This window comes from Nicotiana tomentosiformis, chromosome 3 (assembly GCF_000390325.3).
Source record: "Nicotiana tomentosiformis chromosome 3, ASM39032v3, whole genome shotgun sequence".
NCBI classification, from domain to species: domain Eukaryota; kingdom Viridiplantae; phylum Streptophyta; class Magnoliopsida; order Solanales; family Solanaceae; genus Nicotiana; species Nicotiana tomentosiformis.
Window position 1 is genome coordinate 59,519,964 of NC_090814.1, and position 22,920 is coordinate 59,542,883.

Sequence of the window (22,920 nt, forward strand, 5' to 3'; positions counted from 1 at the left end):
TCAAAACAAGCAGAAGAACTGCTACCAAATTAAATAAATAAAATAATGTCTTTCGCTCAATTTTTTAATTAAATAAATCAATTATAATGAAATGCGCGCGCGCGCGGCGGGGGGGGGGGGGGGGGTTGCTCACGCAGAAACGAAGTAGCATCCAACAGATGCACCTGATCATCTACCTAAAGCTACATCCTGGGTACAAGATGGTCTGCACATGTCATTTAGGAACAGAAGATTATTTGCACAATAATCTTTTCATCCAATCAAATTGCAAAACAGAATTCCAGTGAATAATTATAAAAAATAGATGATTTTGAGAATGAAATACTACAGGCATCACGAACAATCTTTTTTTCCCTAGAAGGTAAGGTGACTATTGATGTATGTAGCACCCAGGGACTGCTAGATCACAAAATCCATTTACAGATGATGCCCGGAAAAAACAAATTACAGATGATGCAGTTTCCATCATTAGCTATGGAGGGAGCTGATAAATTCAATATGATCCGAGTATCATTTACTAGCTCAAGTATTAACATAGACAGAAGTGCTTTAGTTGATACACTACAGTCCTCTTTCTTTCAAACCATATCCTCCTCTCCTATAGCACCCAGATTATGGAAAGAGGGATTAAATTCCACAATTTTCTGATTCTCTAAGACTCATATGGGTTCTCTTCCCTTTCAAACGGCTGAAAATGTTCCTGGGAATGCCAATTTACTGTGGAATAGATTCAAGAAAAGGTTCCAAAGGTCCCAAGGAACTGGATAATCAAGGGCTAACTGATTCTGCCACATTTTAACATACTTGCATGTGGCAACATCTCTTTTAGCTAGGGTGTCTTGCATGAGACATGCTTCATTTAAGGCTAGCTCTCCAGCCCAAACAAGCCAGTGCATGCCTTTCACCTTGCCTCCCTCCACAGTCCACACGAGGAGGAATTTTGTTTTCCATAGTCCCCCCCCCCCCCCCCCCCAAATAGCCAGTTATCACTGCAGTCCCAGCACCTAAGAATTAGATTTGGGTATAATTGGGGTAATTACACAGTTTGGCATGTTTGTTTGGCCAAGTAATTACCTGGTCAGCTGTCAGCATGGATTTTGGTGTAATTGGAGACACTCCAATTCTCAAGGGGGGTGAGAATTGGTGGTAATTACGCTGTGTAATTACAAGGTTACTTTTTAATTCCTTTATAACATTTTGTTTCCATTATTTTAATTTTACTTTTTATTTTATTTTTACTTTTTAATTTCTTTTTTAATTTTAAAATATATTTTCTTTGTATATTATTTATCTTTTATTTCTCTACGTTTACTTCTTGTGATTCCATGTAATTGCTCGTATATTTTATTTCTTATTTGTTTTATTTTCTTCATTTTGCGTAACTGCGTTATTATTCTAGTTTTTGAAACTACATCTCCTAATATTAGAAATAATAAATCATTAACAAACATGGCATATAATGAGTGATGTCATTAAAGTAGAATTTCGTTGTTGAATGAGATTATAAACTTATTATGTTTCTTATTCTTAAGTTGTCTTGGACCCTATTTTTATTATGTTGGAATTTGACATATGTTAAAGTGTTTTTTTGTGGGATTTTGAAATTGTGTTATATTTATGGTTCCAATTTACTTGTTTTAGTAGTATTGTGTCATGACCCGTCACATCATCATGCCACGTAGGTGCCATTTGGCACATATCAATGCCATGTGGAAGCTTACATATGAAATAGACTAGCACGTGGGAAGGTTCTAGAAAAATATGGAGATTCTCATGGAAGACTAGCACGTGGGAAGATTCTAGAGAAATATGGAGATTCTCATGGAAGACCTTAGAACCCTATAGAATTGCTAAGAAAGTCCTTAGAAGATTCTAGCTATGTAGAATATTCTGGAGAAAGGACTTACTTGTAAATAATAAGGGCCTTGTGTAATAATTATTATTTACTCACTAGCCCCTATGAAACTAGTATATAAAGAGGGTTATTCATTTGTAACTAACCAAGCAAAATAATCAAGTTCTCTTCAATAAAAAGCTTCCTTTGGCAAATTTCTCGTCTTTCTTATCTAACATTCCCTTAGCGATCTTGAGTGTAGTATTTTAGGCTGACTTGGCACAGCAAGATCGTGACCGAGTTGTGTAAGATCGTAAGCAAGTTGTGAAGTGCCGCACATGCGCTTAGTTCAAGACTAAGGGCGTGACAACGTGGTATCAGAGCAAAGGTTATGACTAAAGGAATGTTAGAAAGAATACAAGAAATTGCAAGAAGGAAGCTTTGTAGGGAACCATGGTCGGAATTACCAAGGGCGTGGTACTTACAAAAGGGACCAATGTGAAGGTCCTAAGAGAAAGCAGTATGGCGGTGCACGGGACGCACGCAAACTTACTTTGGAGGATGGACAAGTACTTTGAGGTAGTCAAGGAGGATGACGAAGTTGTTAAGGTACGCAAATACTTGACCGAGGTTGCCGTGTTATGGTGGCGTCGAAAGTGTACTGACATGGAGAAGGGGCTATGCAAGATTGAGACGTGGGAGCAGTTCAAGAAGGAGTTGAAGAAGCAATTCTACCCGATGAATGTGGTGTACGAGGCTAGGCGGAAGCTAAGAGAGCTCCGACAGACGGCCACAATTCGGGAGTATGTGCGCGAGTTCACTACCGTAATGCTGCAAATCATGTCATTGTCCAAGGAAGATTCCCTCTTCTACTTCATGGATGGGTTGCAAAATTGGGTAAAGCAGGAGTTAAGAAGACATCAAGTAGCCAACATGGACGAGGCCATAGGGGTAGCCGAGTTGCTCGTTGACTTCAAGATGGAGCCTGCCAAGAAGGCAATGCTGAGAGAGGTAGGGGAGATCATGACAAGGACAACGGGAAAGGCATAGCCGAGGTACACAAGGGCAATGGCAAGGGGCCATCCCATAATGGACTGGGGTCCAAGCGAAACGGCAAGGGGCCAGAAAACGGTAGCGAGTACGTGCCTATGGGAGGGTGCTACTTCTGTAAAGGATCACATCGGGCAAGTGAATGCCCGGATTTGGGGAGGCTTGCAGCAATGATCGGGAACTTTGCTCAAGCACACCAGGGTGACACAAGAGGGACCGCCTGTATTGGGGGGATGCGCTTGGAATCTAAGCCGAAAGTAGGGGATTCCAAAGCCTATCTTGGCGCCAAGCAAATGGAGCATGGTGGTATCAAGAAACGTTGGGCGGACATAGTTGAAGAGGATGGCGAGTTACAAAGTGATGGCACGCTATCGGACTTAGACGAAGCACCAAGCAGAGGGGTCAAGTTTGCCAGTAAAGTTGTGACCACGGAGGGCAGCCAAATAGGGAGTGGAAGCATGTACCCGATGCTTGAGAAGATGCTAGACTTGGTCGGGTCATGGGCAGATTCAGGCCAAGAGCAAGGAAAGGCATCCGATGGGCGGAGGATCGAGGCCATCATTGCTAGCCTTCCAAAGTACAAACAGGGCAAGAAGAAAGGTGACCAGTACCTTGTGACATGGGAAGGCGGACCGCTCCTTAGAGCATCATGGCTAATGGACAAAGATCTTCGGCGACACCAAGGCGAGGTGCGTGCGTACGTGTCAATGCTTTGTGCCGAGGGCAGCACAAAATTGGGTGGGGGAGAGTGTCATGACCCGCCACATCATCATGCCACGTAGGTGCCATTTGGCACATATCAATGCCATGTGGAAGATTACATATGAAATAGACTAGCACATGTGGGAAGGTTCTAGAGAAATATAGAGATCTCTCATGGAAGACCTTAGAACCCTATGGAATTGCTAGGAAAGTCCTTAGAAGATTCTAGCTATGTAGAATATTCTAGAGAAGGGGCTTACTTGTAACGAATAAGAGCCTTGTGTAATAATTATTATTTACTCACTAGCCCCTATGAAACTAGTATATAAAGGGGGTTATTCATTTGTAACTCACCAAGCAAAATAATCAAGTTCTCTTCAATAAAAAGCTTCCTTTGGCAAATTTCTCGTCTTTCTTATCTAACATTCTCTTAGCGATCTTGAGTGTAGTATTTTAGGCTGACTTGGCACAGCAAGATCGTGATCGAGTTGTGCAAGATCGTAAGCAAGTTGTCAAGTGCCGCACGTGCGCTTAGTTCAAGACTAAGGACGTGACAATTGGCTTGTTATTTCACATTGCATGTTGTTCATTTTTTAGTTAGAATTGATAGATATTGTCAAACATTTGCAAATGTTATGATATTATATTTATAAATATTAATTTATTTTATCAAACATGTATTCCGTGATGTTCTTACAAAACGTATGTTTTTAGTTTTTATAATTAATTAAACTAAATATTATTAATTTGCAAAATATATATCAATTATTTTTACGATATTAGTTATAAATATATGATTACTAATTAGTGTACATTCAAGAAAAAATATGCATCTTAAATACCAAATCTAATATCATTTATACTTATAAAAAATTATTTATACGCATATATTTATTATATTAACTTTTAAGTTTTGATAATTATTTCATTTAAAATTTAATCTAACTGTGTAATTATACTTGTGCAACCAAACAACACGCTTGTAATTACACTGTAATAACGTTATGACAAACAAACAGGTCGTCGTAATTACTAGGTTGTGTAATTACTAGGCTGTGTAATTATTACCTAGTAATTACACCAATTCCAATTACCGGGTGGCTTTCCAAACAGACCCCAAGAGTTTTATTCCCTAATTTTACAGTGTACTAGCCACTGTTCTCTTTTAGCAAATACAGAGTGTCCTTGCCTCCATTCATCCAGTCCTTGTCTTCTAATCTATTAAGCAGATGCCGTAACCTCTCAATCTGAGTCCTTGCAGTTTCTCCTGAGCACCAGCTATTTTTTTCTCCGCGTCGTGCTATAAAATGCCTCTGGGTACACAGTCAAGATGTATAAATCTGGATATACATCTTTTAAGGTAGTGCCCAGTCCATGGGCCCATCCAAATGTTTTCCTGTTCATCACCCACTTTGAAGTGATGTTCATGAATTCTGGCCACAGGTTTCCAATGTGTTTCCATAAATCACATACGATGGAATTTGGACCAACTTTTTGTGCAGCAGCTGTCCATCACTCCATATTTGGTATTGATGATGTTCTCCCACGAGCATTATCTTTCTTAATAAATCTCTACAACCACTTAAATAATAGGCTTGTATTGTTAATGCCCAGATTTCTCACCTATAGATATCTTTGGCAGGATAACTTTTTCCCTCCTAATCAAGTAGAAATTTTTCTGATGCCCGTCACCTTCCCCTGAAAGTTCCTCTTTAGTCAATCTAGTTTCTCTAGAAGTTTTGGGGTAAGAAACAGTAACATCGTGTAGGTTGGCAGGCGACTGATCAGGGTCACTCTACCTCATAAGGGTAAATACTGCTTATTCTCTGCAGATAAGTCTCTTCTCAAACTTGTCAATGACTCCTTGCCATACAGCTGAAGTTTTACGGCTCACCCAAAACGCAATCCAAGTACGTTGAAGAGGATATGGTTATTTGTCACCTCATTCACTGAATATATGTAGCAACTGATCCAATTTATCTGATCCAGTACTTCAAAAGCTATTAGGACCACCTTCAAAATGCATCACTGGAGATTCACCCCACATAAATGCAGATTCCAGCATCCAATGAAAGTCTTCATCACCAGAATTAAAAAGGAAATGATTGAGAAGATCTCAGTGTCCAAGGCGCTTTGTGATTCAAACAGTTCTTCAGATTCTCCATTTAGGATTGGTTATATATGCAGTAAGAGATCCAACTTCCCATTTCTCATCATAGATATCAGAAAAGACCAATTTACATAATCATAATCCTTCTCCACATCCAATTTACAGACTATGCCTAGCAAAATTTACTTAATTCTCGCATCAAAGCATTCATCCGCCACCGAAGCAGCAACAGTTATTCGTGTATCCCTTTAACAAACTCCATCTGTGAGTTAGTAATCAGTTTCCCCATAGATACTTTCATTTTTTTAGACTGCAGCTTAGCAATAATTTTGAGTCAACTCTATGAAAGAAGCATTTATTTTCTTTTCAAATATATACCCCTGAGAAAGAACTTAGTTACTTCCATCATCTCAGCTTTTCCCCAGACCAGCACTTCAGAGAAGATGCCACGGAAAATTCATCAGGTCCAGGGACTTTCCCTCGCCCCCTTCACAACTACTGATTATTTGTTCTACCTCTTTTTCTACAAAGGCCTCTGTGACCAGTTGTTCTCCTCCTTGGAGGAAGGACGTAGTAATCGACAAAATGCTTCGAGGAGTTGAAAATCAGCATAAATCCGGAGATTCCCGAATAGGGCAACCTTTCGAACTGTTGCTGAATCCATGGGCAAGCAAGAGAGAACCAGGCGAACTGAAAGATCTTAATAGGCTCCACTTTCAGATCTTCTTTAAGAAGTTTCAACTTTCTTGCCAGTATGAAGTCAGCTCAGCCTTTAAACGTTGTACGAGTTGCACCAATTGCTTACAAGCAATCATCCTTGTCCAACCAGCTGTTTTATTTTAAAATATGACACATTCCTTTCCCAGTTACCACACGCCAACATAATGGATCTAGTCATTTCCCACATGCCTGTTGAGTAAAATCTCATGTTCATTGACTTTAGTTTACTGAAAGCAATTATGTCTGTGTGCCACTTTCTAACCAGCCTTTTCAGAATAGCCCCTTCCCCATTATCACATTCCAGCAGAATACCTTGATCTTCATCTGGACACTCAACAGACCTCCTACCCTTGCTTCAATCACCTTCATCCCCATAATTTATGAGGAACTCCAGCTTCTTTAGCTACCTCTGATCTCTTCGTCTTGAGCTCTTTCTGCTACTTTAAAAACCAGAGCCACACTTGGTTGTGCTCTCTTCCTCTCTATTCTCATGAACACGTCCATGGCTTCTTTTTCGAAACTCAGAAACTGCATTCCCAATTGCTTACTGAATGCTCTCTTTGACCCAGTTTGACACCTATTTCCACCCAGACTTCTCGATACATGCCGGTAAAATCAACAGTATTAACACCATCACAGGAATGTCAAAGATCTGAACCGCAATTGGTTCAGATTCCTCAAAGGTCCATATCAGGACCTCCATAGGCTCTGCTACCATGTCTCCTTCTTGCTAGGACCTTCGGAGAGTCCTCATTGACGAATTTTCCATGCTCTTTTCAATTCCACATTGTGATCCTCCTCAATTAGAGCAAGATTATTAGAGATTTGTGATAGCATAGGAGGTTCCAACAAGGCACTAATTCCACCTCTAGAACCATCGAGTCCACTATCTCTACCTATGTGTGTATATATTATCTCAAGTGACTGGGCATAAGCATATCAGGTTTAATTTGAGCTCTGCATTTTGTTTTGCAGGAGTCAGTATAGGCCTTACCATTCGGCTTGCTGCTTGCTATCCCAGCCTTTTTCTTATATTTACCCTTTTCCTTTTCTTTACTCTATTTTAATCTGGTTCATTACTCATCTCTCCAGTTTATCAGCTTTTCCTTTATTAAGAGTAAAAAAATGGGGAACTGTGTATCCCCGCTTTCATTTGTATGAAATTTTAAGAGATAGCAGGCCGTATACCTTAGGCCGGCATCTTGTTATGTTCATTTGCAACTTCCAACTTTTCAAAAGCTGGCCACAGGACCTCACCAGAGAACAGAGTTTGGCCATTGACTATCTCTGACCATGCTATTTTTTTTACAATGGCTTTTTCTCACTCTTATTGCGAACTCAACCCAAATTGGAATTTAGAGGATCCAATTCCCACCTCTATGTTAATGGTTGCAGAATCCTTTTCTCAATTTTCTTGCTCTAATTCTCACCTATCTGAAAGGGCGTTTCTCGAGTATCCAAACATAGAAATCCTTCGAATGTAGGTTCAATTGTTTCGAAAAAAAAAATTGATCCTTAAGTGATGCAGAACGACCACCAATCTGATCAGACTTGTTCTGATTCCTCTGTGTTCCAACTGCACGCGATAGTTGGAGACCACTGTTTGAAAAAAAGCCTCTTTCTTTCAATGAACCACTATCACCCATCATAATCCTCTTGACGGTTCGACCAACCCCTTCAGAAGCTAGTTTTAAGACATTACAGATCCACCTTACATTGTCTGTCCATCACCTCCTGCTCATAAATTTTCGTCGCCTCTCAATGAGTTCGAATCTTGCAAGCTTTTTCATTGTTATCGTTTGGCAACTCTTTAATCCAACAGCAGACGAAATTTTCCATTCCATTGTTACCTAAGTTATGTTCCAGTCTCATCCTCCTATACTAAGTTTAAGTTACTAAGAAAATCAATCCAAACGTAAATCCAAATTCACTTGCCAAAAGTTGCTAAAAGAGGATGTGAAGGGTGTGGATTGATGTGTTTTTAGGATTTCAGGATGGTTGATTTCAATTTCTGATCATTTAAAGATGGTTCAGAACTGTCTTATATTGTCGATTACTCGATTTGGAAAGATATTTTTGGTTTTTTGGAGTGTTGGAGACGGTGTATTGCCAAAAAACTAGAGAGAAAGATGAGTTTCTTTCTCCAGGCTCATCCTGTAACTTCAAAAAAATAGCATGATGAACATTCTAAAACTATGAAATACATGATACATCTATCAGGGCCAATAGAAGTTCAACTACAAAAAGCTACTCCAATATCCGAAAAAGAAAATGCACAATTTTGAGAAATTTTAAGAAATCAGACATGTCAAAGATAGTTAATGGTGGAACGCATTTTTAAACTGACAGAAAAATTAATTCATAAAAATGAATTGCCACCAGAACTTTCACTAGCACAAATAATAAGAGAGACAGACAGACAGACACAGACGCCCCACTGAAACCCCAAAAGAGCGGAAAATTTGAAGGATCAGATAGATAATAAGGCAAAATCTAACTTAAAAAGAGAAGTCCAGCAGGAAAAAGTCACAACTGCTATCAAGATTATAGCGTAACGACAGCACAAAGTTACCTTGTGGGCATATTCCACATAATTTTCATGAAAAAGCTTGAAATACTGATGAAGTGTTGATCGGCCTTCAATTGAATCAGCAGCAACGGAGCGTAAATGAGGCGATGAAGGAGGCAAAAGAACTACCCTGGGCCCGGTAAGGAGCTCTTTGCTTATGATAGTAGGAATATCTGTATCTTTTGGTCCCTCTGAGTCTCTGAGTTTGTCAACCTTATCAATAATTGGGGGAACCAGTGTATTCCAAGTCTCCATCTCCAACACTATACACTCGCTAGAAGGGGTAAGACCCACGATCCATGAATCTCCGAAAGAATCTGACAGAGCCAAGAAACCACAAAGTGGGGAGGCTGAGGATGCTTCTCCTTGGAAAGTGCTAAGAACGGGATGCACAGAGGGACTTCTCATCATGTCTTCTTTGCCACTACTCTGATTAGTAAAAGGCAAAAAGTGTAACACTACTGAATCAATTCCTCCATTGTGAAGGCAATATATTCTTTCTGAAATAAGGGGATCAACAAACATCAATATAACAGAACCGCTTCTTCTGGGCAGAGCTAAATCCACAATAGCCAGCCTCAAAAGAGGAGGTGGATGCCCCAACCATAAGGTATGATCAGGTGGCAGGTCAAGCTTCGAAATAGAGGTGTCACTGGACAATGACTCGCAAATCATTGCAAGGCCAACTATACTATCAGTTGAATCCAGACAAACCCGAGGTGGGCTACCGACCTTCCAAACCGGCTGTACTTCATCAGCTAAAGCATCAATTTGCAACTGGCCACCACTCCAAGCAGTTACGACAATAGAATCTTTGCTAACTAAATCATAAAGAAAACTGACAGCACGCCCTTCACAAACTGGAGGATGAACCGAGTCTTCTTCAACGCCGTGACTTACTTTACGTAAGGGCCCCTGCAAGTAAAGCCAGTGTTAAGAAGGTGATATATAGTTGGAAAGACAAACAAATTAGCTTTTCTTAAAAACGATTCCACCAAGAGATTAAGCCAGAGCAAATAAAGTGGCTTGCTTTGTAATCACTGGAAATAACTTCTTTTCCTTCATAGTGAGATAAGGAATAGTAGTGCAGCCAAACTTTGATGTTACCACGTGAAATTAAAATTTCACACAGATTTTTCACTTCAAGAAACAGGAAAAAAGGACAAAATAGTACTCATTTAAGCAAGATTATAGTAGTATTTATTTCAGCATAAAAAGAATAAGAGAGAACAGAAATGAGGCCCTCCACACGAAGACATAAAAGTTCAGTGGATTGCTTTTCCGAGGAGATACATGAAGAGAAGAATGGGAGCCATTTCCGTTGAAATACGGCCTTAATTTGTTTCACCGTGTTTTCCACTGCAATCTTTAGACTAAGGTTTATAAGACTTGTCCGAGTCGGCATCCTTCACCGATACACAAGCAACTGAGACAGAAAAAGAGTGTCTCATCCAACAAGACATTAGCCCATAAAATCAATACATTAGATAATAAGGACAGACGGAAAAGACTTTCTACTGTATCTTGCTTCTTGCTAGAGCAATCCAGCTAGAAAGCATTATGAGTACTTCTTCCTCCGTGTATGCTCAAATGAAAGGTAGAAAACTATTTTGTTCTCCCATATGAATCAGTATCAACCAATCTTCTGTTTTTAACAATACAATCGCTTACAGTATTCAACGGTGTCATGTTACTACAATCAGCAATCAGAGCCATTTTTTACCTCTTCCATATTAGCAGAACGATTAAAAATAAAAACGAGGTAAACATAGATGCATTCTTCCTTCATATCCTTAATCACTGAAAATCAAATTAATGTTGGTCTCTGAAGAAGTTCAAGGTATAAATGGTGCCCGATGAAGTCCAACTTATGACTGCTATATCTAAAATGCACGGTAAACATAATTAAAATATTAAAAAATAATATAGGATCCACTTTTTAAAAATAATATTTACATAAGTAGCCTGTTCCTGCTGTAAGGAAGGACAGCATGCTGCACAGCATATCAACTAGGGCAATCAAATCTGACAGTTCATATTCATGAATATTCACATATGGCATTGAATAACAAGAGAGAGAAAAAACAATTGATGAAAAATGAATCAAGTCATAATGCAAAAGAGATTAATAGCTTGTTTGGCCAAGCTGGAAAAATCAGCTTAATTTGAGAAGTGCTTTTCAAAAAAGTACTTTTGAAGAAAAACAGTTTATGTTTGGCTAATCAATTTGAAAAGCACTTTTGAACAATAATTTATGTTTGGCCAAGCTTTTCAAAAAGTACTTTTATGTGTCAAATTACATATAAGGACATGAAGAGATTTGCTTAATAGTTAATATTATATAAGTAGATAAATAATTACAAATATTTATTATTAAAGATAATAATTAAGTTTTTTATTTTATTTAAGTAAAATATAAAAATAAAATTGAAAAGTACTTTATTCTTTCAAGATAATTTAAATATATCAAAAAATCATCCAATAAATATGAAAGTTCAACCCAAAAGTCATTTTATATTACCTAATAGTTTAAACTAAGTAAGGTTATTTTGGTATATATAATATTTTGCAAAGGTTATTTTTGGTAAGAAGAAAAGTCAAAATTGCTTCTGCTTCCGGAGAGAATCTACTTTTTTCTGCTTCTTCAAAATTGCTTCTGCTTCTAGCCAAAAGCACTTTTTTTTCAAAAACAAAAACTTGGCCAAACACCTCAAATTGAGGAAAAAACACTTTTTTGAAAGAAAAAAAAACACTTTTGGCATGGTGAGAAGCTTGGCCAAAAAGGCTATAAATTCCCTTAACTTTTGCGATGGTTCTCATCCATCTAAGCAAGTCAAAGGGGGTATTGGCGGATATGGACCAGCTGGATATACTCAAGAACATAAGAACTGTTCGTTAGTAAAGTACCTGCAATGAGATTGACGCATCAAATAAAGCATAAGGCTGAGCTCTAAGCACAGAAGCATTTTCTGCATGAACTTCTTTCCGGGCTAGTTCAGGAAATGTTGCTTCCAACCAAGAGATTGCCAAATTTGAGTTTTTCACAGCTTTTGAATTCGATGATTTCAGACCAAACACATGCGCATCACTATATAACTCCAGTATAGATTCCCATTTGTACACACTGTTCAAATGGAAAGAATCTACTTTAGTGAGATCAAGTGAAATATTGCGACCTGCCTCTTGCATAGGCTAAAAATAGCAGACACAAGAAATAAGTAAAAACATTTTCAAATTAGAAGTCTTGAGGAAAAAATGAAACGAGAAATATGGGAGGGGAAATAATTCCTCTTGGGGGAAGACAATAGTCTATGAGATCTCTTATAAAGACAGACAAGCCTATCAAAAAAAAAAATACTACCTATCAGCAGATCAATTTTACAACTGAGCAAGAATAAGAAAAGTCAGAAACATTATGGAAATATATTTTGTATAAAGACCTTTAAAAATAATTTCATATTACTTCACAACCATCAATTCAAAATTAAATTTCTCTGTCCATTGTTATCTCTGAACAAAAGCTTAAGATTAGCAGAACTGTGATCTTTGGTAAATTACCTTCCAAATGGAACAACAGGACATAGGATGTAAACTGAGCCATCACTAAACAAGACAAAAACCTGCAGAAAATAAAATAAAAACTCAACTTTACCACACAAATTTAGAGGGTGTTTGGATTTTTAAGCACTTTTCTAGTTTTTGTGGTGTTTGGGAATGATAAAAAGTGCTTAAAAGCACTTACTTTTAGGCATGAAAAGTACAAAAAAATAAAAAAAAGTTGGGTATTACCAACTTATGGCTTTTGGCTTTTAGTTTATAAGCTACTTTTTAAAAGCCAATCCAAACACCCTCTTAGTGACAGTAAAACCACTTGATCAATAACCACCGCTACCTGGAGATGTTAGATAATGGGCGTTAAATTTGCTTACCCTATATTTATTATTCGATCTATCTGGAAGTGTAAACCTTGTTCATTATATAGTTCTCACTAAAATATCGATACAGCTTTGAATCATAAACTATTACCATGCCATTCCTTTATTCTTATCATCCAACATATCCATATAGCTAAAAGATTATGAATCACTGATGAAGTCCAATCTATCAAGTCCCCAGAATTTGTCATCAGGGCATAATTACAGAATACCTGAGCATATAAGCACTAGGTCTACAGTATAACAGAGAAGTGTTAAAGAATGGAACTTACACTGAACCTGTCCCACAAATGATCACCCCCAAAAGAAAAATCGACGGGGCAGATTGATGTAGCATTGTGCGAACTGCCAGGCTCCACAGGCTGCAAATAATACTCCTGTTCTGGCTGACCAAGGGCCGACGACAGATCATAAACCCTGTATATGAAGAAACATCAGTAAATATAGCTCAATGTAATTTGTCGATAAAAAGAAATAACACATAATTCTCCAATCAGCAAGTGATTTAACATGCATCTGATATGTTAAGAAAGTCGTAGAGAATAAATTTAAAAAAATAAAAATAAAAGATGTCTCCACCACTGGATAACAAAAAGATCATGCCACACTGCAGTTCTACGTGCTCTGACAACTACAAGCCCCAAAAATAGTGATCATTTGCACATGCACACCCAGTGAGAAGTGAAGGGGAGAAGAAGTTACTGTCTAGGCAGTGTCGTTTTATGCAATAACATGGTTCCAATGAAACCAAGGTTTAGGCTCTAAATGTAAATGGATCCAATAACTGACGTTTTCTTGGACTTTGTCAGCTCTCTAGTTTTGTAGCACTTAATAGTAAATGAGCTGTCAAACTCACTTCTTTTGTTACTTTTTGCATCTTCTTGAAGCCTTTTATGATATATTCTACTTACTTCATCAAAAAAAAAAAATCTATCAACTTGTACTACTGCAAATGAAAGAGCATCATCACTTTGTCTTAATGAGCAACCATATGGGTGAAATTACTGACAGCTCATTTCCTAAAGTAAGGTTGTTGTCCTTGTTCATCTTCAATCTTTGGGATTTGTTGCTACTTCTGAACATTTTTCAGCTCACCATGCCCAAAAGGATCAGCAGTTGAACGAATATGCTAATGATGTATTGCATCTGACTTAGACAATTTAGAGAGCTCTCAGATGGCCACGAGTACATTTAGACTCGTGTAGCAGACCAAAAAACAGCATGGTGTTCTCCATAGCTCTCTGTTTTAGAAAGCCTACTTGTACAAATTAGGGAACAATTTAGTTTAGAGATATATCATTGACAGAAAAGCAAACATGACGGCATGCACCCAAAAGAAGAACAGAACAAACGGAAACCTCTTTCTGTTACTTCAAATACTCAATAGATGTTTCACAATCAATGTAGTTTAAGTAAGCCAATTTAATAACATGTTTTCTATGAAGAAGTCCTCGCCACAAGTCTTCTTTTTCTATGTGGAAGTGGCATATGTATTGACAGCTCCCGACAACCATGTAGCACTAAAACACCAAACAAAACCTTCCTCAACAGCCCTTCTTATTGCTTAGGCCTCAATCTCTCAAGGCTATGAGCATGCCACTGATCCTATAATCAGCACTTAAGGCTTTTGTCGGAAAACTAAGCTGGTGCTTTTTCTTCTAAGATTAATGAAGCTAGCTTGGCATACTTTTAGTTCCAATATACCATTCAAGATATGTTGGTGGTATTTGGTTTCAATAATTTGTGAGAATGCACGGGAGAAAAATCTATTATTCATCTTCTAAAGTGTTGCACAATGCCCTATTTATATACAGTGATTCAATAATAATATGTATCTACTTCCTTATGTGGGACACTATACATGACTAACTACTTAACACTCCCCCTCAAGCCGGTGCATATAAATCATATGTACCGAACTTGTTACAGATTTAACTAATACGAGAACCAGTAAAAGACTTGGTGAAAATATCTGCTAGCTGATCATTCGACTTCACAAACTTTGTAACAATATCTCCTGAGAGTATCTTTTCTGGAAATTACTGTTCATGCCGGAAAAATCACTGTTAACGCCAGAAAAATATAAAAGTGGTCGGAATTTGATTTAAATTGGATGGGTATGCTCGGATTTGCAAGGAGAAGACATTGTCCTGAAGAAGTTTTCCCAAATTATGACCGGAAACTGCCTCACGCGCCGACGCGTGGACGTCGAAGCTTCGCCGGAGAAATTCTTCCGACGGCGCGTGAGGGCGCGTGTGCCTTTTCTACCGGAGATCTTTTAAAGGATTGTTCGTTGAGCTCTGATCTACTTCCTGGTGGTGTTGGTTTTTGCACAACACTGACGGATAGTGGCTTTTTACTCGCGGCAGACCTGTGTTTGCCGGAAAAAGACTTCCGGTTAACTGATTTCTCTTCCCGGAGTCGCTAGAATTTATGCACAGCGATAAATCTCTCATGATTGCTCTGATACCATGTGAGAATACACGGGAGAAAAATCTATTATTCATCTTCTAAAGTGTTGTACAATGCCCTATTTATATAGGGTGATTCAATAATAATATGCATCTACTTCCCGATGTGGGACACTGTACATGACTAACTACTTAACATAATTAAACCTAGAGGGAGGTAGTATAGGCAGGCAGATAGGTACAGTATACCTTCCTCAACGGCTTTATCTCTTGCTACCCTCAATGTTATCAATAAATATAGGTTAAGAAAATTTTGCAGTGATTTCTGAATATAGCCATCTTGCTTACAAAGAAAAAAGGGTCAACCAGCAGAGAAAGTATGACTAACATGCAACTTGGGGAGTACTTGTATACCTGGCTAAGAAAGAGTTTAAGTCTTTAAGAGTAATCAAAGAAACTTCATTTTAATTAATTTATTTTTTTTAAAGCAAACTTCATTTTAAATTGAAACCTAGGCATTGCAAGGAGGTCAAATATTATGTAGGAATTTTACAAGAAATATGTCTTTATTCAGAATTCAAAAGTCAAAGACAAATTTGATTAATTTGATTATAGGAACTCATGAATAACAAAGCTTGTAGCATCTACTTTATACAAATAAAGAATTGTTCATAGTTAAGAATCACGTCATTTAAGCCCCCAAAAAAAAGTCAACAGTAAAGTAGGATTAATTTGATTATAGGAACTCGTGAATAACAAAGCTTATGGCATCTATTTTATACAAATAGAGAATTGTTAATAATAGTTAAGATTTCATGTCAGTTAAACTCCCAAAACATGAAGTAATAGTCAAAACTAACATTCCCAGAGCCCCTTCTCCTCTATCATAAAGAAATTCTTCTCTATATCCTTCATTCTCCTTCAAACTTGTCTATTGTCAGCCTATCTAATGGTTCATAAATACAGTTAAAGAAAATAAGTGAGGTCCTCCTGTACCTTAGTTTCAGTCCTGTTTGCACCCGAATATCCATTTAATTTGGTATCCATTAGAGAAACCGAACAACTAAACTGCTCCACAACTTCTTTGGTATACTCAGTACTTGAGCAGGAGCAGCTCACAGAACAAATGATTGGAAGCAACATGACTAGTAGTGTCTCTTCAGCAACATGAAGCAACACATCATTTGTAGCTTGGTAATTCGTTTTAAGTGCATAATAGTCTCTTTTAATATGGAAAACTCTCTTCCATTACTATTTATACTATCTTCCCCTATAATTAAATAATCTCTCATATTAGGATAGGATGTGTCTTGGAATGACTCGTACCTATAGGATGAGGGAATGAGCCATCTTGATGCCTCCTTCCTCGTCTCGAAACCAACCATGGCTTTTGTCCTTGAGGCATTCATATGCATTTCAAACGACCAGTAACCACTAAACAAATTGAAAATCTTAAAAAAGACTAATTGCTTAGATTATTTTAAGCAAAGTCTTTGTCAAGAAACACTAATTTACTATCCCAAGTCAGGGCAACCAGGACCATCTTAACCAAATTTCAGCATTTTTTTTAATAATGATGGTGTTTGGAATAACTTGTGTACTACACCTCGACTATTCCACCAGAGATCTACCTTCTAGCAGCACAGATACCTAGTAAATCTATCCACCAAGGCTTAGGCATATGGGAAAATATCACCTAGTATTTTTTTGTCTATGCTCGGATTTGAACCCCCTGATCTCCAAGGTTTGCATCCGCTTCATTGACCACTAGGCCACATCATTAGGTACCAAATTCCAATAATCTTACTGGAACCATATCATAAGAAAAATGAAGCACATATCAAAGAGAAACTTACTCTTGGGAACTTTGTGTTAAATAATTTAAACTTCAAGATTCTGTCAAAAACATTTACTTCATAGGAAAAAAATGTGATTAAATTCAACTCATCAAAAGAAACAAGGAGCAGAATATATGCCACTTTTAGTAACTAAAACTTATCAAGCAGTAGGAAATCCAGGAGAAGTGCCTTCTGCTCGTGCTAACAATCCTTAAGTAGTAGATAAAGTACCAGCGCCAGTACCATCAATAGTATAAGATATCCAATAGGTGTTAGGTAGGTCTCTCTATGCATTAAACCATGATTTATGAGGATCACGAGGAAGCAACCACAGTTTTTACTGCAAAATGATTACTAATCCAGTTAAGAAGTCTACAAACAAAGATTTAAAAACTCTTTACAGGTTTTTAACATACACCAGTTGAGAACTTTATCATCAAATAGTCCTAATACAAATTGACAATGAAGAAACAAGTACCTGAAAACGGAATCAGAAGAGAGGATTCCCAGATGGGTGTCACTGTAAGGGTGCCAACAAACCTGCAACGTGCGTATTGAGTTGTTTTTGTCAAAGTAAATCTCTGAACCAACTGAAACTGTCCTGCAAGCGACAAAAGGAAATGAACACATTCAAAGTGGCTTCTAGTGCACCGCAACTGATTATCAGACAACAACATAATTACCATCAAATCTTGTTACTGAAGAAGGAATCCATCATGTCTATTTTCATTTAATCTCCTAATACAGGTGAGAGGAAAATCTGGCTGGTCTGTTCAAGGATTACAGTAATAAATATTTTTCACTCTTAAAAAGAAACTCTTCTTCACTTGAATTTTCCTGATATTGCTATTTACAAAATAGAATGTAAATTAGGAGGTCGAAACAAATAACCTGCATTCTGACCCTATAAAAGTCCTTTATTTATATTAAATAGAAACAAATGAAAATAAAACAGAAATTTTGAAGTTTTTATTTTATAATAAGGCAAAATTATTTTGTTAAGATCAGGATAACTCCTGTATACAAGCGATGTATCAAAAAGGGAAGAACCTACACAGAATATGGTTCTCCATAAATGGCACTCAAACTTTTACACAATAAGAACATCATGGGTGCACCAAAGACTAACTAAAACCAATAGGCTATTTCTAAAATGTGCAAAATCTTTTTATACCCCCTCAGAAGTTCTCATTTCTCTCTTTCCACAAGATCCACATGATGGCTAAGGTGGTAACATTCTATGCTTTGCGTCTTCTCTTCTTTCAAAAAGCCCACATATGTAACATGTCCTTTGCATCACCTGCTGCACCTCAGACCAATCGGCTTATGCACAATGCATTAGACTGTGAATTCATATCAGGATGCCATCACTGCTCATTCACGGCATACGTCATTTGATATATTCAAACACTTCGATTTCAAATTAAGAAGAATAAGCCTATTTTTCACCAGAAAACCCCAACAACCAAATTTTGCAATCACTTGCCGTTTTTTAGCTCCTAACTTACTTTCTTCTTAAAGCACAAGGTACAATATCTCTTCACAAGAATCCCAGGAACCATTTTTTACAAAGATTCAGGAGCCATGTGTGAATTCATATCAATCTCGTTATTAGATTAGCAATAGCCAGAACAAACAGATGGTATTACTGTTAGTTGCAGTCACATGAAATCTGAACCGCTTTGAATCAGACGAGACATCAGCATTGTAACTATGGATTCTCAGGCCTCTTGATGAAAGATAAATCTCAAAAACATAAATAAACAAATAAAATAAAGAAAAAACAAAGGGGGAATATTACCTATGCAAGATCAAAATCAGTTTTCAAGAACCAATGCTACTTCCAAATGTTAAGTCATAAGGTTCAAATGATTGGAAAAAAAATTAAAGGAACAGTGGCTTTAAATAGCTATACCAGAAAAGTCATAACTTCTTTCATGCAACGAGCAATAATATTGCATCAGACTAAATACACACAACGCTTTCGAAGATAAAGGAGAATGTACTCTTCAATTGAAAAATTGTTAACAAACATCAACAGGACAATGACGTTGATAACACTATTGTTTTTAACACTTTGGAGCCCAAAGAAAACATAACCTAGCAAAACCAAAAGGAGGAAGTTATACCGGCATATAACTGTATTTTCTTTGGTCGAAGTCCTCCCATAGAGATACATGACGTATAAACCATCCAAGCCAACTAGGAAAAGTGCTGATCCATTTCTATTAATGGAAATTCGCTGAACCTCAAAATCCAATTGCATATCAGCTTGCAGTACCTGAACAACAACCAGCATCACCAAATGCGTAGCTTAAAGCAGTAGTAGCTTGCTATCAGGTAGTAGTACCAATGCACTTCAACCAAAAAAAACAAATCAGCAAACAGATATGTTTTATTTGTCATCATTGGACTAGTGACCTGATAACACAGATAGGAGTGTTAGTCTTCAATTCTTGTGCTATGCATGTCGTTCTTAACATTGCACAACAAGAAAAAGAAGCTTCGAAAGTAGGAAGAGGGAAGCATTCTCTGTAGAAGTCTAGTAGAACAGGTATTCTGGTGTGCAGTAGATAAATGACAGTTCAGCTATCCAAGTGAACATAACTGTCAGATCAACTATTGTCTAACAGAATGAATCTGATATCACAACTATCTCAAAGCCCCAAAAATGATCTGTTTAAATTAAATAAATAGTTAAAATACTAGCCAAGTTTAAGTTAGCATAATTTCCTCTTTCAGATAAAATGCCAAGAGCATCAAAGAATAATGTGCGAGAAGTTCAAATATGTCTCAACTAGGCAGTGCCTGAAAGGCTGAACCTGAAGAAACAAGAGGTATAATAGTTTAAGATCGTGCTGAAGTTTATTCTAACATATAATGCAAATTGTTCAGCTTTATTATGTTTCTTTTGAAGAAGGAAAATCAACATTTCAACAGCAAAGTCTGAGGAACTCAAAGGAGTTATCCCTCTAGCTCCTTGAACTTTGGAGAAATAATCCTATGACTTAGCTCAGGAAAAAGTGAAAAAAGAAGCATAATGTGTTGATACATCCCACAGCCGCAGGTTCTAAAGTTCACAAGGATCAAACAGTCTCAAGGTTCTATCCCCCATTGTCTTCAATAAGCCTAACGAGTCTAGCTTAAGTGTCATATCTTTATAATAATCTCTCTTTTTTGTCATATATCAATCAATTCAGCCTCAATGACAAACTAGTCGGGGTCTGTATATGAATCATCTATATCCATTCTGCTCCATCCGCACTCATTTAATACAATCCATACGTATAAAATTTGTTCTTTTCTCTTCTCTTTTTTTTTTTTTTTTTTGTGGGGGGGGGGGGGGGTTGTATTTAAAACATTGAGCAGCATTCCATATGTAACTAGAACAATCTTAGGAGAATGCCGTAATCCCCAATTCAAGCCCTAATTTAAAGTTTCTCATGCTCACTATTCCGAGAATACTAAAATCGCAAACAATGAAGAGGGAATGTGCATTTCGTGAATATATGTAGAATAAGTAGGGACCTTAGAGGGAGAAGCGGCAAGGACGGAAGTACGGTCCGGTTCGCCCAATCGAACGGAGAGCCGATGCAGACAGCTTTTGTAGGAGTCCCAAAAGTAGAGACGAGAAGCTCCGTCCCACGCGAAAAGGTTTTTAGGCATTGTGAAGTTGGAGGAATGGGCAGCGCCATCCCTGCTCGGAGCACAAAATACAGGGTGGTTTTGTAAGGGTAGCCATTCCAGTTCTTCTTTGGGTGTTGAAGCTGAAGTTGGCGTTGCTGATTGACGGCCACCGTCGTCGGCGTCGTCAGCTTCACGGGGCTCCGACAAGTCGAAATTGTATCTCATGCTCAGATGCTCTTCTCCTCCTCACTTCGTCGCCTTGGGGTTTTGGATTCTCCCGCTGCTAGCAAATGGAAATCATTGTCATTTCAAACTTTAGGCATATGAAGAGAACCACACTAATTTCCCATTTTTTTAGCCAGACATCATTAGTGAAACTTTTAGGGTTAGTTTGGTTAGGAGATTGTTAGTTATACAGTCAAGACTAGGGGTGTAGAGTGTCAATGTATATTCGAAAACAAATGGAACCGTACCGAACTTATAAATCTATAACCGCACAAATAATTAGGTAGATTTTTTATTTTATAAAAATAAATCAAAAAAATATTGAATCATATCGAATAAATTTTATATATAAAAAATATATTTATATAGTAAGTTTAAAAATAATAATATATTAAAATTTTTTTTGGGCCTTAGAATTATGAAAACTGTTACAAGCCAACAAATAATTAAACTCAAAATACTTATTCTAAAACCTATTATACTACTTCTACTTAAATAAAGTTATTTCAATTATCTTCATTAGCAAGACACAAAGTATTCTAGTGATTATAAGTAGCAAACAATAATGTATTGAATATGTTTCCTTTCATATATTTTAGATCTATCTTTTTTGAATATTTAATCTTCTATAGACTTCGTTCTTGAGTCTCAACTTGGTTAATATCTTTCCACTCGTGTGATTTATATTTATTTGCTTTTGCTTGGTTTCTTTTACGTTGTTGTAGAATAGTTGATGGATCTATACTCTAACCATCTTTCATTTTTTTTAATTCAGCACCCATTAAACAGTAAAAATGTCTATAGAGTTTTGCTAAGTTCTATAAAAGAACATATGTTATTGCATTCTACTTCTACCGGTGAATTACATGATATTTAAAAAAATACCGAAAATTAACCGAACCGTACCGATACCGAAGAGAAACCGACATGATTGAGACGGTTTCGAAAAGTCTAATTTTGGTTATACATAATAGAATAACCGAAAGATTAATATGGTACAAATTTTATAAAATAACTGCCCGAACCGAACTATTGACACCCCTAGTCAAGACCTCTCTATAACAATATCTTAATATAACAGCACTTCACTATAAAAGTCAAGTTTTTTCGGAACCAAATTTCATGTTTTGTTATAATATATGTTTTCTATAGCAGCAATTCGCTATAACATGTTATAATACGTTCAAAAAATATATGGAACAAATGAGGATGTTATAGAGAAGTTTGACTATAGAGGTATTATTTATGTAGGAGTTAGCAATGTAAGTATTAGTTATACATGAATATGTTATGTTGGTACATCTTCCGTATCATATTATCAGTCATGGTTACTAAAAATAGTTGTCTCAAATTATTTGTCATTTTTAAAGTTCAAACAAAATTTATTTATTTTTTCCTTTTTACCCTCAATAATAATTATCCTTGAAAACTATATACACCTCAATTATGGATAACTTTGTTCAAACACCAATCAATCAACCTTGTTTTCTTAAACACTTTATCATATTTTACACAAATGCAATCAATAAACACCGGAATCCTAACAACTTCTACCACTATATTATAAAGTCTATTCTTAAACCAAGATTATGCTATTATGAGAAAATGGAGAAGGAAGTGAAAACTCATTTGATTGTCGAAGATTCAAGACATCATGAAGTTAAAGACAATATTAAAAAATTTAGCAATACAAAAGGTTCAAGGGATTTTAAGGTTGACGATTCAGTGAACATGTTTGAAGACCAAACGAATAATATTTAGTGATTTGCATTCACATTTAGTAGAAATTTAGATAATGCAATTGATGGAGATGACATAAAGTGAGAAAATATTCAATGAAGAAAAATATAAATATTAAGATATGAATAAGAGTAAAGTAGTCAAAAAAACTCACCCTAA

At 36.9% G+C, this 22,920-nt stretch overlaps 1 protein-coding gene across 1 annotated transcript in view; it reads right to left on the minus strand.

Annotated features, from left to right (window-relative positions):
• Window positions 1–21,194, minus strand: part of LOC104097163 (nuclear pore complex protein NUP88) — a 28,162-nt gene extending 6,968 nt beyond the window's left edge. The window contains exons 1-7 of the mRNA XM_009603688.4: window positions 20,698–21,194; window positions 19,299–19,450; window positions 17,648–17,770; window positions 13,193–13,337; window positions 12,544–12,605; window positions 11,893–12,109; window positions 8,989–9,900 (exon numbers count right to left, since the gene is read on the minus strand). Of these exons, the coding sequence (XP_009601983.1) occupies window positions 8,989–9,900; window positions 11,893–12,109; window positions 12,544–12,605; window positions 13,193–13,337; window positions 17,648–17,770; window positions 19,299–19,450; window positions 20,698–21,021 (1,935 nt within the window). The 5' untranslated portion in view covers window positions 21,022–21,194. The remainder of the gene's footprint in view (window positions 1–8,988; window positions 9,901–11,892; window positions 12,110–12,543; window positions 12,606–13,192; window positions 13,338–17,647; window positions 17,771–19,298; window positions 19,451–20,697) is intronic.
• Window positions 21,195–22,920: the final 1,726 nt, after the last annotated feature.